This window comes from Falco punctatus, assembly GCF_963210335.1.
Source record: "Falco punctatus genome assembly, chromosome: 1".
Taxonomy (NCBI): domain Eukaryota; kingdom Metazoa; phylum Chordata; class Aves; order Falconiformes; family Falconidae; genus Falco; species Falco punctatus.
Genome location: NC_137580.1, coordinates 104,770,900 through 104,785,518, shown reverse-complemented (window position 1 = coordinate 104,785,518; position 14,619 = coordinate 104,770,900). Strand labels below are relative to the sequence as shown.

General features: G+C 38.6%; 1 protein-coding gene across 4 annotated transcripts in view; it reads left to right on the top strand.

Moving 5' to 3' along the window:
- RABEP1 (rabaptin, RAB GTPase binding effector protein 1) overlaps nt 1–14,619 on the top strand; it is a 49,371-nt gene that overhangs the window by 1,544 nt on the left and 33,208 nt on the right. Inside the window, exon 1 of one of the 4 annotated variants that reach the window (XM_080365329.1) lies at nt 22–86. The exons of 1 other annotated variant lie outside the window; for it this stretch is intronic. Coding sequence is in view for 1 of the 3 variants with exons in the window: in XM_080365327.1 (XP_080221453.1) it covers nt 12,372–12,396 (25 nt within the window). In the remaining 2 variants the exon portion in view is untranslated. Of the gene's footprint in view, nt 1–21; nt 87–11,449; nt 12,242–12,356; nt 12,397–14,619 lie in introns of those variants that run through there. 2 more of the 4 variants (XM_080365328.1, XM_080365327.1) reach the window with 2 other exon arrangements.

Below are 14,619 nucleotides of genomic sequence, written 5' to 3'. Positions count from 1 at the left end.
TTCTTGGCTCTTGCAGACTGGCTGACTGCAGGTGTGCACTGGAACTGTGCGTTGTGCAAATGTTTGCTGCCTCTTGACCAGGAAAGGTAGTTGTTTGTTAGTAGTATATTAGAAGTTCCAAGTCAGGTAGATATTATTTTTTTTGGTGGTTGTTGTTTGAAAAGAAGGCAAAAAGGTGCAAGGAAAATTTAGTAATTTGATAGGTTGATGAAGTCTTTCTTGTAGGAGGTACAGATTGCTGTCTTTCTCATGCTTTCTAGCTGTGGGAAGATGAGGATGCTGTAAAGAAGGCACATGGTGGGGGGAAACTGGCTGTAAGTTGGATGGATTCTGAAAGTAGTAGCTGTGTTCTTACACTAAAGAATTAGAGCTCCCAAAATGGCTCCTCTCCCCCATCCTCCTTTGGCAGTCATAGGAGCGGTTTGGGTTTTTTTTATCCACTTTGGTTACTATACTGTTGTCCTTGTATGTGTTGGTTTTATTTTTAAGTAACTTGGCAAAAGTATGCCTTGAAACTTCTCCGTTCTATTTTAATGTGGAGAAAATATTGAAGAAAGGAATTATTTAGTATTTTTAGCTGTTTGCACAGAATTTATTGCTTGAAGGAGTAGTATAACCTCTGATTTAAGATTGTGTGACAAAATAGAACTGGATTAGTATGTTCCCCTAAGGAAAAACAGTGGCTTTTTATGATTACTTATATTGATTATAAATACCATATGCATTCTTTATTTGTGCAAAACACATCAACTATGATTCTTTTGTTGAAAGCAATTATAAAAGAAATACTGTTTCTACTGCAGTAGAAATAACATAAATAGAACAACACAAGAGGAATAGCATATAGAATGTATATTCTATTCTGATGCCAATACTGAAATGAAAATGGGCCCAAAAAGAGGGAAAGGAATAGCACAAAGAAATAGGAAAAGAATGGACATCAGGTCCTACCCTGTTTTTGTACTTTGGCTTAGTATAGATGTTAATAACCCTCTAATTCTTTTGTGTGGGGTAATAGAGTTTCCATATGATAACAATCGCAGAAAGGCTAAGTGCAGAGTCCTTTGGCTGCTGGTGTGCACTGTGCTGTGAACTCTTAGCTAATGATGTCAACCTGTGTTGCAAGTAGGTGTGCGCTTCTTTATTGATTGTGGTCAGGGTGCTCTTCTGTGAGATTTTAATTGATGTGTGTTGTCTAGATTACATGACTGGAACAGTAATGCCATATTTTTCAAAATATTTTTATTTTTTAAGGTGGTATGCTCTCGGCCTCCCTGGGTATAATTTGGATCTGGATGCTTACCATCTCTGAAAATAAGGTTACCAAACAAAATATTATGGCATAGTTTTTCCCTATCAAAATGCTCAGGCTTTAGTATTATTCCCCTTCTCATGTCTGGAAAACGCTACAATGAAGACACTGCAGTTACATAAAACACTAATTCTTCAAGACTAAAATTAATTACAATGATATGCAAATTATTAAACTCTTCTTACTGCACTAGTAAACCTAAGCCATTAGTACAGACTGATAATTAGCACATCTGCTGATATTGTTCTGTGATAAAAGAAGCTGTTAATGGCACAGGCCATCAAATATTTTAATAAGAATTTGCCAGCAGAAAGAATTTGTACAGTATTGGAGTAACTTGTTCTTAACCAGTCTGCTTAGGCTGGTGAAAATGGTGTGTTTCTTGTGGTTGGAGATTACGCCAACTCTCAGTGGAGAGAACTGCTCAGCTGTACAGAGGAGATTGGAGGATGTTGCCATATTGATTTTAGTACCACTGGCAGCGCCACAAGCTGCATTGTTTTCCTGTGGCAGTAATCTGGGATCCTGACAAGAGCTGAGACTTGCTGTCGCTGTACTTCTCACATACCCCAGAGGCTGAGCATGGCTGGTGGAGGGATTTGGGATGTCACGTAGAAAATGAAGTAACAAAACTTTAGCCTCGGGCAATTTCACGTGTCTAGTTGTTTTCCTTATAAGTATCACTTTTAAATGAAATTGAAGTATTTAAAACACAATTACTCATCTCAAAAGCTAGGTGTGGTTGGTAGGGGACTGGTTTTGTGGGCTGATGTGCAACGCTGTGTTGTTGATGTAACTGTCAAATGTTAAACTCTTTTTCTCTTGGGGAGTAACTTCAAAATTGTTGGTACTTTCCCAGAGCCAAAAAATTTCTTCCCTCACTTTCATTTTGCTCGGTCCTTGTTTTGTTATTATTGAAAATTTACTAATATTATTAAATAAATATATTTTTAATTAAACCCCACAAACTTTGAAAGTTTTTTTTTAAGCTGTGTGTTTTCCTGTACCAGTTCAGTGGAAAAATCTGGGATTTGGCTTCAAGAGTGAAACAGACAGCTTGAACTTACATGTTTCCACCTTTTAGAATTTCTAAAGAAGTTTTGATCTGCACAGCAGGTCAGTTTGCTCTGGTGTGGAAATACGCATGTTCAGGGTGTCTGTTTTCCTGTTGAAGCCAAGTCCCAAATCTCTCTCTCAATTTTGAAAAATACTATGACCCTGTTCTTTATAATTAGCTGTTGACTCGCCTGAAGGCACAATGAATATACTTTTAACATGTGGACTGACTCTCTCTTGCATTTTGAACACTGGAAAATACAAGTTCTCTGCCCGTTTGTATTACTTCTTGGTCACTTCACCATTGTCACAGAGAAGATGGCCTTAGTACTGTTTTCATCGCTTTCTGGCCTGATGCTTCAAGATGCTTAGTTGCTTTCCCATAGCCCTTTGTGGGTGGAGCGGAATCCCACTGTGGAAGTAGTTTCTGTGCGCTCCCTTGAAAGTGATTGAACAAGGAATTTTGTTTTAAAACTTTTAAGAAGCTCAAACAAACAATGTCTCAGCGTGGGAGTGGACCAAATCCCATAGACTTCATAATGTATGATAGTTGAACGGCAGACTTCCTGGGTTTTCACTCCAGTCACTTTATTAAAAAATACTTCTCAGATATGAAGTTTTCTATATTACATGTAGGTATTTTATTACATTTGGCATTTTTTAAAAAAAGAAAAATATGTAGGTTAAAAAAAAACAACAAACAAACAGAAGGCATGAGGTTATGGCTTTACTCTGACTGAAGTCTTCCAAGACAAGAACTGGTAACACTGATGAGCAGCACTTACTAAGCAGACTTCTAAGCAGTCTCTGACAGCAAGGATGGGGGGCGGGCAGGGTGAAGACAGCTAGCTATGAATGCCGTTGTGTGTGTATTTAAGAGCAACATCTTTCACTCCAAAGGCCTAGTTCTTTGAGTGGTTCATAGTCTTGCAGAATTGTTTCTAGTGTCTGATTTAGTGGTGTCTGAGTTAATGGTACTAGCCTCTGCAAGTTATTCTATAAATAGTGTAAGCATTGTGTAATTTTAGTCATGGTATAGTCAGTTAAGCATGATGATGAATTATCTCTGGAAAAATTTAAATCAGTGGGTATCTTTGTATAAATTGACATAGGAGGCACAAGTGAGCAGTGTACCCTTAATATTTCTGTGTCTTTCAGAAAGAAGAGCTTTCCTCTTTAGCTTTTCACTGAAATATACCTGGTGTTTGAGAAAACTTGTGGGTTGTCCTGTTGCTTTATTAGCAGTGCCTAGAGTACCTTAAGCATGCAAAACTGCAGCATGACTGCTAATATGAGGTATTGGTACGTTGTGTTTTGTTTGTTTTTTTTTTTTTTTCCCATTCATGCCTGCTTCTGTGAGCCATGACTCCTGTTGGCATTCGGCGACTTGTGGTGGTGCTTCTCTCCTCCCTGTCCCCATCCTGTGCTTGTCTTCCCTGGCTTGATGCCTCCAAATACAATGAAGAGGAAAAATAAGAGCTTTTGAATCACCCTTCACATCTGTTTCCGCCTCCCCTGGCAATTTCTGCTTCCACATAGTTAGTGGCAGAAATGTGGCCTTACTTGACCTTTGGTCACAGATTTTTCCTCTCTGGTCAACATGACAGCCAGTCATTTGACCTTGTCTTAAGCAACTACTGCTCTTCAGCTAATCCTCCAGTTTCCTCAGCCTTCCTTCCCAGCCATCACCTCGTCTTTAAATATTGCTCTCTCAGGCCTTTTGCAACCTCCAGTATGTGGGTGTCCTGTGTACCTTGCCCTTGTTTTGGCAGCTCCAGTCTTTGCTCTGCCCTGCAGTTAGCACACCCTCAGTCTCAGTTTCCTCCGTGCCTCCCTTCTTCTTCTTCTAGAGACAATCCCATGACTGTACAAACTTCCTCTGAATAGCATCTTTTCTTTGCCAAACATCATTGCTCCCTAGCTATGTTGGATCTTAGCTTGTTTGCTCTCTTTTTAAGCATCTGTTTCTTTAAACAAAGATCTCTCCATTTTTGTTTACTGAGAAGGGAAGATCTTCTCGTACTTTACTCTTGGTATGGAGCAAGTCCTCCTCTGCTTTTCAACCCTCTCTTAATGCATGTTCAGGTTCTGAGTCTTTTCTCAGTACAGCTTACAGTGTTTTGCAGGCAGTGAACTTCATTTACCTATTTATTGTGAGGTTGGCTAACCAAAGGAGAGAAGTGCCTCACAGATTGCAAAAATTAATTGGTGGAAGTTCACTTAGGCCTCTTGGAAAGGTAGAAAAATGTAAGAGTTCCACCTCTTAGCTATCAGAGCTATTCTGCAAGTTGGTATCAGTAGAGAGCAGGGCAGGACACTGACACTGCTGCGATTTGCTCGGTTTGTTCTGTGTGTAGTTGAGCCCTGTCTTGTCTCTTGTGTCTGCCAGTGTTAAGAACTGAAAAATAACGAAGATTTAAAAAACCCAACAACAACAAAAAAATCAAACAAAAAAATGGTGAGTCACACTGAGAGAAGAAATTTAAATTCAGGAGGGATTTTTTTTTATTAATATTTATCTTCTTGTTATATTCTGTGGTTTCTGAAAATGTTTTTTGGTAAAACTATGGAGCAAAAATGCAGTAACAGAAGTTATACATGGCAGAGTGGATCAGATCGGAAGACAACAGGAGCATTAACTGTGTGGTGCTCCAGAGGGAATAGCTTGTAGGTGAGAGGAAAGATTGAGGATCAAACCAAACCAGCTTTGTTATTATAGTGGTGTTGCCCATGCCTTTCATAAAGTGACCTGAGTAGACTGTAAGGGTTTTATTGCATCTCTTTTCAATATGTGTTTTTAACATACAGGTAATTGCAACAAGATTTGAAATGCTATTTAAATGGCAACAAAAGTGAGAACTATTCGAAACGGAAGAAGAAAGAGTGTTCTCTCGCTGTTTTTGTCTGAGTGTTTCCATTTATAACTGTTTATCCACCACACCCATGCCTTGGTAGGGTAACTTTTTGTATTTGCATGGGTGCTCACACTTAAAATACTTACCAACAGAAATGATTTGTGTGTTACATTTAATCTATTCTACAGCAGTGCTATGCAAAACGATTAGAACAGCACCATGGTTAGCTGCTTAAAAGAAGAAAAGATGCATTAACTTGCAAACAGTAACTTGGATACAACCATGGAGTATAAAACTATCCATACATATGTCTTTTCAGTGTCATTGGCTTTAATCTACATAGGAAGAAACACAGATGAGTGTTAGAAGTTATTGCTCAAGCGGTAATTATGTTAACAATCTACTATAAATTTTCATGTCTGGTACCCTTTAAGAAAATGTCTTTCCTGAAGCCTGCTGAGGTTTGTATTAGACTCCCATTGACTTCATACACAGGAATTGGAACATTCATCTCACATTAACAGTACTCTGTGCCAAAATCACTGTGAGATAATTTAGCTGTGGTGTTACTTGGTTTATTTTGGTGAAATATGAAGCATAAATTTGGCTCTGTTCGTTCAAATCATCTGACGAGCTGGCATCTTTGTCATGTGCTACATCTTTTAGGTTTCCTTTTAAAGATTGGCTTCAAGGAGGATTTTCTTAATTGTCAGCTCTCATTGTTTATGTCTTCTTCCTTGCACACATCCCTAGCTACAGCCCTAAATTAATGGGAAAGCAATTAGACAAACTGTATTCTGTGCTTGACTGCTGCTTCTGGCTGTGAGCATATTATAGCTGTCTGTCTGGCCTTCACAGCTTCTGTTTGAGTTTTAGGTGGAACTGGAGATAAAGATGCTAAATCTCTAAATGGTGTAGAAGCTCCTGATGTTACAAAGGTTGCATTCATTTGAGGCACTGAGGCTTACATTTAGTTGATGATACATCAGGAAGGGTTGTAACGACATGTTATTGGGCCTAATCTAACTGTGGTTTTGTACTAGCGTATTTACCTTCAAGTAGAAGTAAATGTGAGCCTAACCTTATTCTGGAATACAAATGTTTTCTGATATATTTTTATCTCCAGCTCTAGGTTTTGTACCAGTCTAAATACATCTATACTGGAGACACCCTTTCAGTTGCATTTTTTCAAAACTGATGTGTATACAAACACTGATGGGAAATCTGAGCTTTGGAATTTGCTTTCTGATACAGATTAAGTCTGTAAGCTTCCCCTGGAGAGCTGGAATGGAAATCAGAATTTGAGGAAGGTCATTTATCACTTGCAAATGACAGTCTTAAAAAGTATGTTCTGCTGCACAACTACACCGATCTCGGTTGCCACAAGGAAGAGTGCAGGACAGAGGGAAGGCCAGGCTATTTCTTTTGGCCAGCAGTGTGCACTTAGGTTTAAACTGTTTATCAAACTATACCCATAGGCTGGCATTTCACATTTCAGCTAAGCCAGTCTAGAAGGTTGCTGCTGCTGAAAGGAGTGATCCTGCTCTCTTCTTCCTGCGCCCGTAGTCGTGTTCCCGTCATTTCCTTTGTGTCATTGGACCCATCACTGAGCCAGTTCAGCGCAGTCACCCAGTTGAGAACTTCTTGCTGCTGCATTCACGGGTCTGAGTGATTTAGTGAAGGACCGGATGAGTGTTAGAGCTGGACCACACAGTAGCAATATGAGTGTCCAAGGGTATCGTTCAGACTCTTTTTTTTTTTTTTTTTTTTTTTCCCAGTTTGAACCAGTCTGTGTCTTTGCTGTCATGTTTGTGCCAGTTCTGGTATATGCCCAGCCAAGTGATAAGTGTGATCCGGGACCTAGTTTGGCTGAAAATTGGTTTGACTCACCCCCCTCCTACCCCTCAACTTTTTTGCTGTATCACTTCTCTGATTCTGTCACTGCACAGCCTCAAAGGCTGTTGTAGCTGGGTGGGTAGGGATAAAAGCATGTGTGTCGGGGTGAGGTGGGAGTGCTGAGTTACCCTTTCAGATGACCACTGGTACTTAAGTTGATTTAAAATGATTATAATTGCTGGCTTTGTAAAGTCTTCATGTTCTATATTGCTTGTACACCGTGCGTATTTAATTTTTTTTAAAAAAAATCATGCTGGAGGAGTTTTTTATTCATTTCTAAATGTTTAGGAACTCATTTGGTTGACAAGTGGTAGCAAAAAATATGAATATTTAGAACGATGGCTGTGTTTTCTGTCAAGAAATAGATTATACAGGCTTGGGGGAGTAGTAGTCTGTTGTTCTCAGGGAAACTATTAAATTGCTGTAGAAACCTTACTCCAAATGATAGGAACCGTATACTGTTCCTTATCAAATAAAGATGTTAATCATTTATTATTTGTCATACTGTATTTATGACCGCAGTGTCTCCATAATTACTTCTGGCATCAATATTTCCCAGGCCATTTATTAAGATTTATATCCTTTAAGTGATGACTCTAAGGTACCATATTTTTATGCTTGCAACCTGCTTCTCTGACAACTAATACTTTTAAATTACTATTCCTTGAAAGTCAGTCTTCACCTGTTCCCTTTCTCTGTTTATTCTCTGTTTACCAATTTGGGTGGCCAAATTATGTAAGAAGGGATAGGGAACCACAGAGGGTAAGACATCTGGTATTAAATCCCTTTTGTGGTGCTTGTTCACATTCATAACTCTTGGGATGTGTGTGAATTGCTGCTGTTTCTGAAGCTTTACTCATACCTGTAGAAGTGCACTAATGCTGTCTGGTAGCTGCACATGTGGAATTGAGTTTGCACGCTATTACTGATTATGTCAGCTTTTGAAAATGTCCACAAACATGCTGATATGCTTTAAACGGCAGTCTCATACCTGTAGCAATGGTAAGCTAGAGAAGCCATTGCCTACGTAAATTTCTCTTTGGTTTACCTACAGTGACTTCTCTTTGGTTTACCCTGCATAGTTTTCTTGATCTAGCTATGTACTTGTCTCTCCAATTAAATATTTCACTTTTTTTACCTTCCTTTGAATTGTAAGGTGTGTTAAATCATCACTAATTTGTTCTTTCTGCTCAGAAATTGGGAAGCAGAGTATTTGGAATGGTCTGTAGCCTGAATGCTCTCAAAGCTACACCACAATTGTTGTCCCTGTGGCAAATAGCAAGACAGCATGAGATCTAGGGTACCTAGGGGAAATTTTGAATTAATGGAATGGTTTTGTTTTAATGATAATGAAATTATTTAATTTATTTAATAATTATATAATAATTATTAAATTATTTTATCAAAGAGAACAATGCAGTAGGGTTGTTCTGTTTTGTTTTGTTTTTTCCCTGTCAGCTGAGTCATACTTTATTCACTTTTCTTTCCCCAAAAGAGGATAGCCTTTAATAAATCTGTAGGCGAAGTGATAAACATTTATAAGGAGTCAAAGGAATTTTTATTTTCCCTCCCACTGCAAATGAGTCAGCAATTAAATTATCTTGAAAGAAAATTCTGTACTGAGTTTCTCATCTGGGTCTAGCAAATGTTTGTTTTAAGAAAATATTTATACTAGTGGTGTTGAGAGTGAGAAATGGTGTATATGGTCTCCTGTATAGTGAAGTGCGTGTCAGAATCTTTCCCTAAATATCTGTCAATCTGAAATATTTTTATTTGATTGGAACAGCAGGTTTCTGATGGTTCACTAAAACAGACAATATCTTTAACTGAAATTTTGTTTTTCTTGCAAGGCAAGATAGACTGAAAACCTCACCGTCAAGTGTAATTGCCACATGAAGTAGTTTAATCTGTTCTGGATTTTGTGGTTATAGCATGCAAATGATGAGATGTGGTAGTGTGGAAAAGCCTGGCAGAAGCATTCCTGCGTGAATACGAAGACTCATTCATATTTTTGATGTTGTTTTGGTCGGGAGGAATTACGTACCTTGCCTTTTTGGGGGTCTTGCTTTAAAATACTGCGGAGGGGAGATCAGTGGCTCTGCTGGAGCCCTTCGTACAGGCTGAAGGAGCCGCCTCTGCGCTCCTGCTTGAAACACCTTATGTTGACTATTTAGCTTACCAGTTAACAAGGTAGAAAAGACTGATGAACTAAAAGGAGTGGTGAAAGCCTGCGTGAATGCTGCCATGTTTGCCAATGCATTGTTGAAGCTTAGATGTATTAAAGGCTCGAAAAGCTTTGCCAAAGGGATCAAGTCAGGCTGTGACTGCGAGGTACGTAGATCTACCTAGGCTAGGTTGTTTGAGCTGATAATGGTGTAATTGTAGCAGCAATGACACTCAGCACAAGCTGTGAGCCCTTTTAGAGAAATCTGGCCAGTACTTGGATACTTAACCTTCCCTGAGTTTTGTGCTGTCATCACTGTGCTCTTGTTTGCTCAAGCAGTGACTAGTTTGAGTAAATGTACACAGCCTGTAGGGTAAATATACCCTGCATAAAGCCAAGAAATCATTGAGCTTTTTTCCTGCAGTGGTTTGTTTTTTTTTTTTTTTTTAAATTGATCCTCTTGTAAAGAGCGGTTATAAAAATGAAAAATTGAAAATGAAAAATGAAAAGAGCTCCAAGCACTGAGCGGGCAGGGGAAATGCTGATGATTGTGATGAGAATGATAACTCAGTTTTCTCCATTTTGTGTTGCTGTGGATGAATTCAAAGTTCACTGAACGGTAGCTTGCTGTTGACTTTGGAAATACTGTGATGTGCATTCAAGCTTACCAACACTGCTTTTCTGGGAAGATTCACTGATGGTAGCAGCAGGATGCAGCCAAAATGCTTTCTATAGGATACGATCTGTTGTGATGTCCGGTTGACTTTTCCAAACCTGTGATTCACTGCTGCCCTATTAAAGTTATCACTGAATTGATGAGGCATAAAGCATGGTTGATTCTCTTGAAAAAATGCTAACAAATAGTGTTTTCCTGAGGGGTTGTTCTCCCCAGCTGTCAAAATATCACTGGCAGAAAAGAAATGGGGTAAAAACTAATGATGGCAAAACCCCTCATGCATAAAGTGGAGAAAAGTGTGTGCACAAAACTGAGAAGTCCGATGGCTATTCTAGTGAAATGGTGAAGGAAAGAACCAATTGCTATGATAAGGGATGGAGGAAAAGCCAGACTGTAATGATGGAGGTAGGGACTGTCCTTGGGAAGAAACAATGCTTTTAGCAAATGAAAGAGAGATTGCTGGAAAAAAAATTACTGTCAACATGGACATAAGTGATTAACTGCGTTCCTGTGATACCTGATGTGGGCAAACACTGTTCCATTGCAATCTAATATAAATAATGTTTAACTAAGCATACATTTAAAACTAGACTTAAGTTACCTGGGGCCAGAATGACTAAACGTGTAGAGGAGGTGAGGAGCATTACTCATCACAAGAAGTGGGCTTACCAAAACTGGGAGGAAGTCTGGTGTGATTCCTATCAGGAATGTCAGGGGATGGAGATTTGGACCCCAGAATCGTGACTACCTGGTTTTGTGTCCAAGAAAGAAGGCGAAGGAGGCAATAACAAAGCAACAAAGCTGTTAGTATGTTGTGAGTGCTGTGAAAAGGGAGAAAAAGTGGGAAGTGGAATTAAATGGGGAAGGAGAAACAGTACTTTTTGCTGTATAAACATATTTTGGGTAAGATTTCAGTAAAAATGATTGCACATTGCAGATGCAGGACAGTACGTTGTTTTACTAATGAGTACTGAGTTACTTTTGGTAACTGGTGTTTGGCCTCATCTTGGAGATGCTGTCATGTTCATTTGCCTGCTCTACACTTCTGCATCAATTTAAACCAGCAGCACCAGCTGCAGCTTTGGTGCTGAGCAATGCTTCATGGTGAATAGCAGCTACCTCAGCTGGTGGAAGCAGGAACACGATCTTTGAGACGACGTACCTGTGAAATGCCGGCAACTCATGCAAAATGCCCTGAAGATGGGCATAGAGACAATTATGCAAGTTTTTACAATATCATGCCAAACATTACTTAGTTGTTATTGCTTGTGGCTGCTCAACTGTGCAGGATTAAGCCATTTAAGGAACCCTTGTTTTCTCTTCCCTTTGTTTTTGTTCTCTTCTTGATAGTATTATAAAGAGAATCCTCCCATTTATTCAATGCACCTCCATTTCTTTAGATTTTAATAATTTTAATTTGTTGATGGCTTTTTTTTTCTGATGTCCTTAACGTAGCATGTCATACAGTGTTTAACATAAAAAAAAAAAAAAAGGAAAATGGAGAAGGAATAGGCACTACTAAGACCGTAAGTTATAGTGGCAAGGTATGCTTCAGTCATTCAGCTTCGATGAAAAAATAGTATTACTTTCAAACTTTAATAGTATATTGCAAATTTCCACTTGATGTTAGTATAATATTTACAGTGTGGTTAGATGTTTCTAACATGCAGTGCTCAGTTGAATATTTTTGATCTTGCAATTATCGATTTACTGCAATAAATAAAAAGCTACTTGTAACAGATCCGATGCAGCAAGGCTCAATTCTGCATTGTAAGCGATAGCTGCATTTGTCAGCAACACAAGTTTTGATGTACATAGCATTAAATTTGTACTGGATTGTTTGCTGATGAATGTTTAGTCAATAGTGAACACATTGTGGATGTCGAATAACCTTCAACTGTGCAATTAACTAGAAATTGTTGGATGAATGCAACAATGTCTCTGAAAGCCACCACTCTGCCCAAAATGGGGAACTGCTGGAGAGTAACTTCTGCAGAGCTGCTTACTGGTGGTGATACTGGCAAGCCACGGCATGTCTCACATTGCACAGCTGTAGGTTAGAATATTTTCCTTTTTTTTTTTTTTTCTTCTTTTCCCTTTCTGTAGCTTAGTTATCATTGCATGTAGTGCAGTATGCTCTAAAGGAAAGGTGTGATAATCCAGGCAGATTTGTTGCCACTCTGAAAAGGAAGGTGGCGAGTGAGAAGTCTGGTGTCATTCTCTGTCCTCAAATAAAACTAGGCAAGAGTATGCTCACCAGCAAGCTTCAGCCATTTGTCCAGGTAAATAAAATGCTTGATGCTTCCAAATGCTAGTTTGGGAAAAGCAAATAATTCTTTTCTTCCCTTTTTTTTCCTTCAGTTTGGTCTGCTGCTGCTTAATATCTGTATGTAAAGGCAAATTTTTTTTTCTATGAAAATAAAGCAACCATCATTTGGTAAGTCAGGAATTCAGTTCAACGTGCTTATTAAAAGAACCATAATCTATTCCTTTTACTTCTGGGTGCCTCTTACAGGACAACTGTATTGGGGTATATTTTAAAGAATGTGGTGTTTTGAGGATTAATTTGGGGTTTTGAGGGGATATTTTTTGTGTGTTTGGTTTTTTTCAAAAACAAATCCTGTTTGAAGAAAATTAAGTAAATCTGTTTGCAGTCTAAATACATGTCCTGGTAGCAGACTCTTGGATTAAAAATCTATATAGTAACATAACTGTGGTTCCAATGTGATGTCATGATAGATGGAAATTAGTACTCTTAGGAAATAAGCATAAAGAAAAATGAGCAGCCATACATTTTTATTTTTTCATACTTCTGTCTCGGGCAATCATGGCAGGAAAAGAAAAGTGGAAAATGACGTAAGTATGGCAGAAGTGATTATTTTTAGTTTTTTTTTTCCTTCCAATAAGTTTATAGTGTGTATCACTTCTGATTATTTTTTAGATTTCGGCTATGTGGGACTGAACTCTTGATGTCACGTTTGACACTTTAAGTATCAAGTAGAAAGCTTTGTGGCATTAATTTTATAAATAGACCCAGTACTCAAAAATAGTCTTATTGATAATCGGCTTTGTCTGTCTTAGTTCTGGAATGGTCACTACGTGTTTGTGTAACTGGAAACTTTGTCAAACACAAAATTTAATCCTTCTGGGAGCTGATCTGTGGAACAGCGCTTAAGTAACTAGTCAGGAAGAAATGTGTGTGTGTGTTCCTGTCTTTTCCTTGAACTGAAATTTTGGTGTGTAGTGGGTTAAGAGAAAGTTTTTATCTTTTTCACAAGAGTTTCACTTTGTGTACTGCAAGTTGTCGTAGTTCTCCTGTAAGCTGATGACTCTGAAATGAATTTTGCTGCCTTTCTTTTGAGTTCTTCTACCTGGTTAAGCCACATAATAGCATGTGCTGTACTTCACTGCAGTGTTGGTGTTAAACAGGGAGATTGGTGATCCCTGCTTCTGACCTGAAAGGTCTCTGCAAAATCTGTGTCGTCTGTTAGAAACAAAGCTAATAATTTGATTGACATGTCTGAAACAAAGCTAATAATTTGATTGGCATGTCTGTCATCGGTAGCCTATTTGCCCTAATACTCTGGAATAAAAAGTGCTATTTACAGCTAATAAACTGTTGGCCCAAAGGACTACTTGTTTGCTTGTTTGTTTTTCAGTTTGGGATATCAATTTTAATTTAAATTTTTTTCAGTGCTATTTCAGGAGTTAAGAAATCAGGTCTTTAGCGTTTTGGTTTGTTTCTTGATGAGTTAGGGGCCTAATTAAGGAATTAGATCTTCCACACTATTGCTCTTGTGAAATACAGCATGTTCTGTACCTGTTTTGATCTCGTATGTAACACAAGATCCTGTTTCAGTTGCTCGACCAGAACTGACCATCTATCAGGCCGTGTTTACTATATACTTCGTTGGTGGTGTTAAACATTGATAGCTGCATTTCTGTGCATGGAAATAGGAGCATAGAGACGGCGACTCCAGCAAGCTAATTAATACTGTCACTGCAAAATGTGGTTTGGTTTGGAGATTTGGTTGTTTTTTTAAAAAAAGTTAATAGCCTGGTGGCAAATAAAAAGTTTTCTTTTTCAGCTCCATTACTGACCTAGGGTGAGTTGGACCTAAATTCAGAGCAAGAAGCAAGCTATAAATGCCAAAGACCTAATTGAAAAATCTATGAATGAGCTTATTTCCTGCCATTGACATCAATGTGTTTCCAGGCAGGCTTCAGTCTGTGGTGTAGCCTGCCGTTACCTGCAGCTGGCAGCTTGGGTTCACGCTTTCATTTTGGGAAGTGGAGTATCTGTATGGCCATAGTACAAACCGTACCCCCAGAGAAGAAGAAAATTTTTTTGTAAGCTTAATCATTTATACTTGGGAGAAAGGCGGTAGCTGTCGTGCTGTCTTAGGAAAGAAATCTTTTGCTTTTTACACATGTGCATTTTAAGAGGTTGATGTATGGCATAGCTTATTGTCCTTAAGTTTCTGTGCCGTGTCTCACTGTGTGGATATGCTAAGGCTTGTCCTGAGCCCTGTATGTAGCACAGGTGGTAAAACCACTTTAAACTTAGTAGCAGAAGAGAAAGAATCATGTTAATACACAGTTGCAGTGATGCATGACCTGCAGTTGAGACCTTAAACTGTTCATTTTTTTGAACGGATAC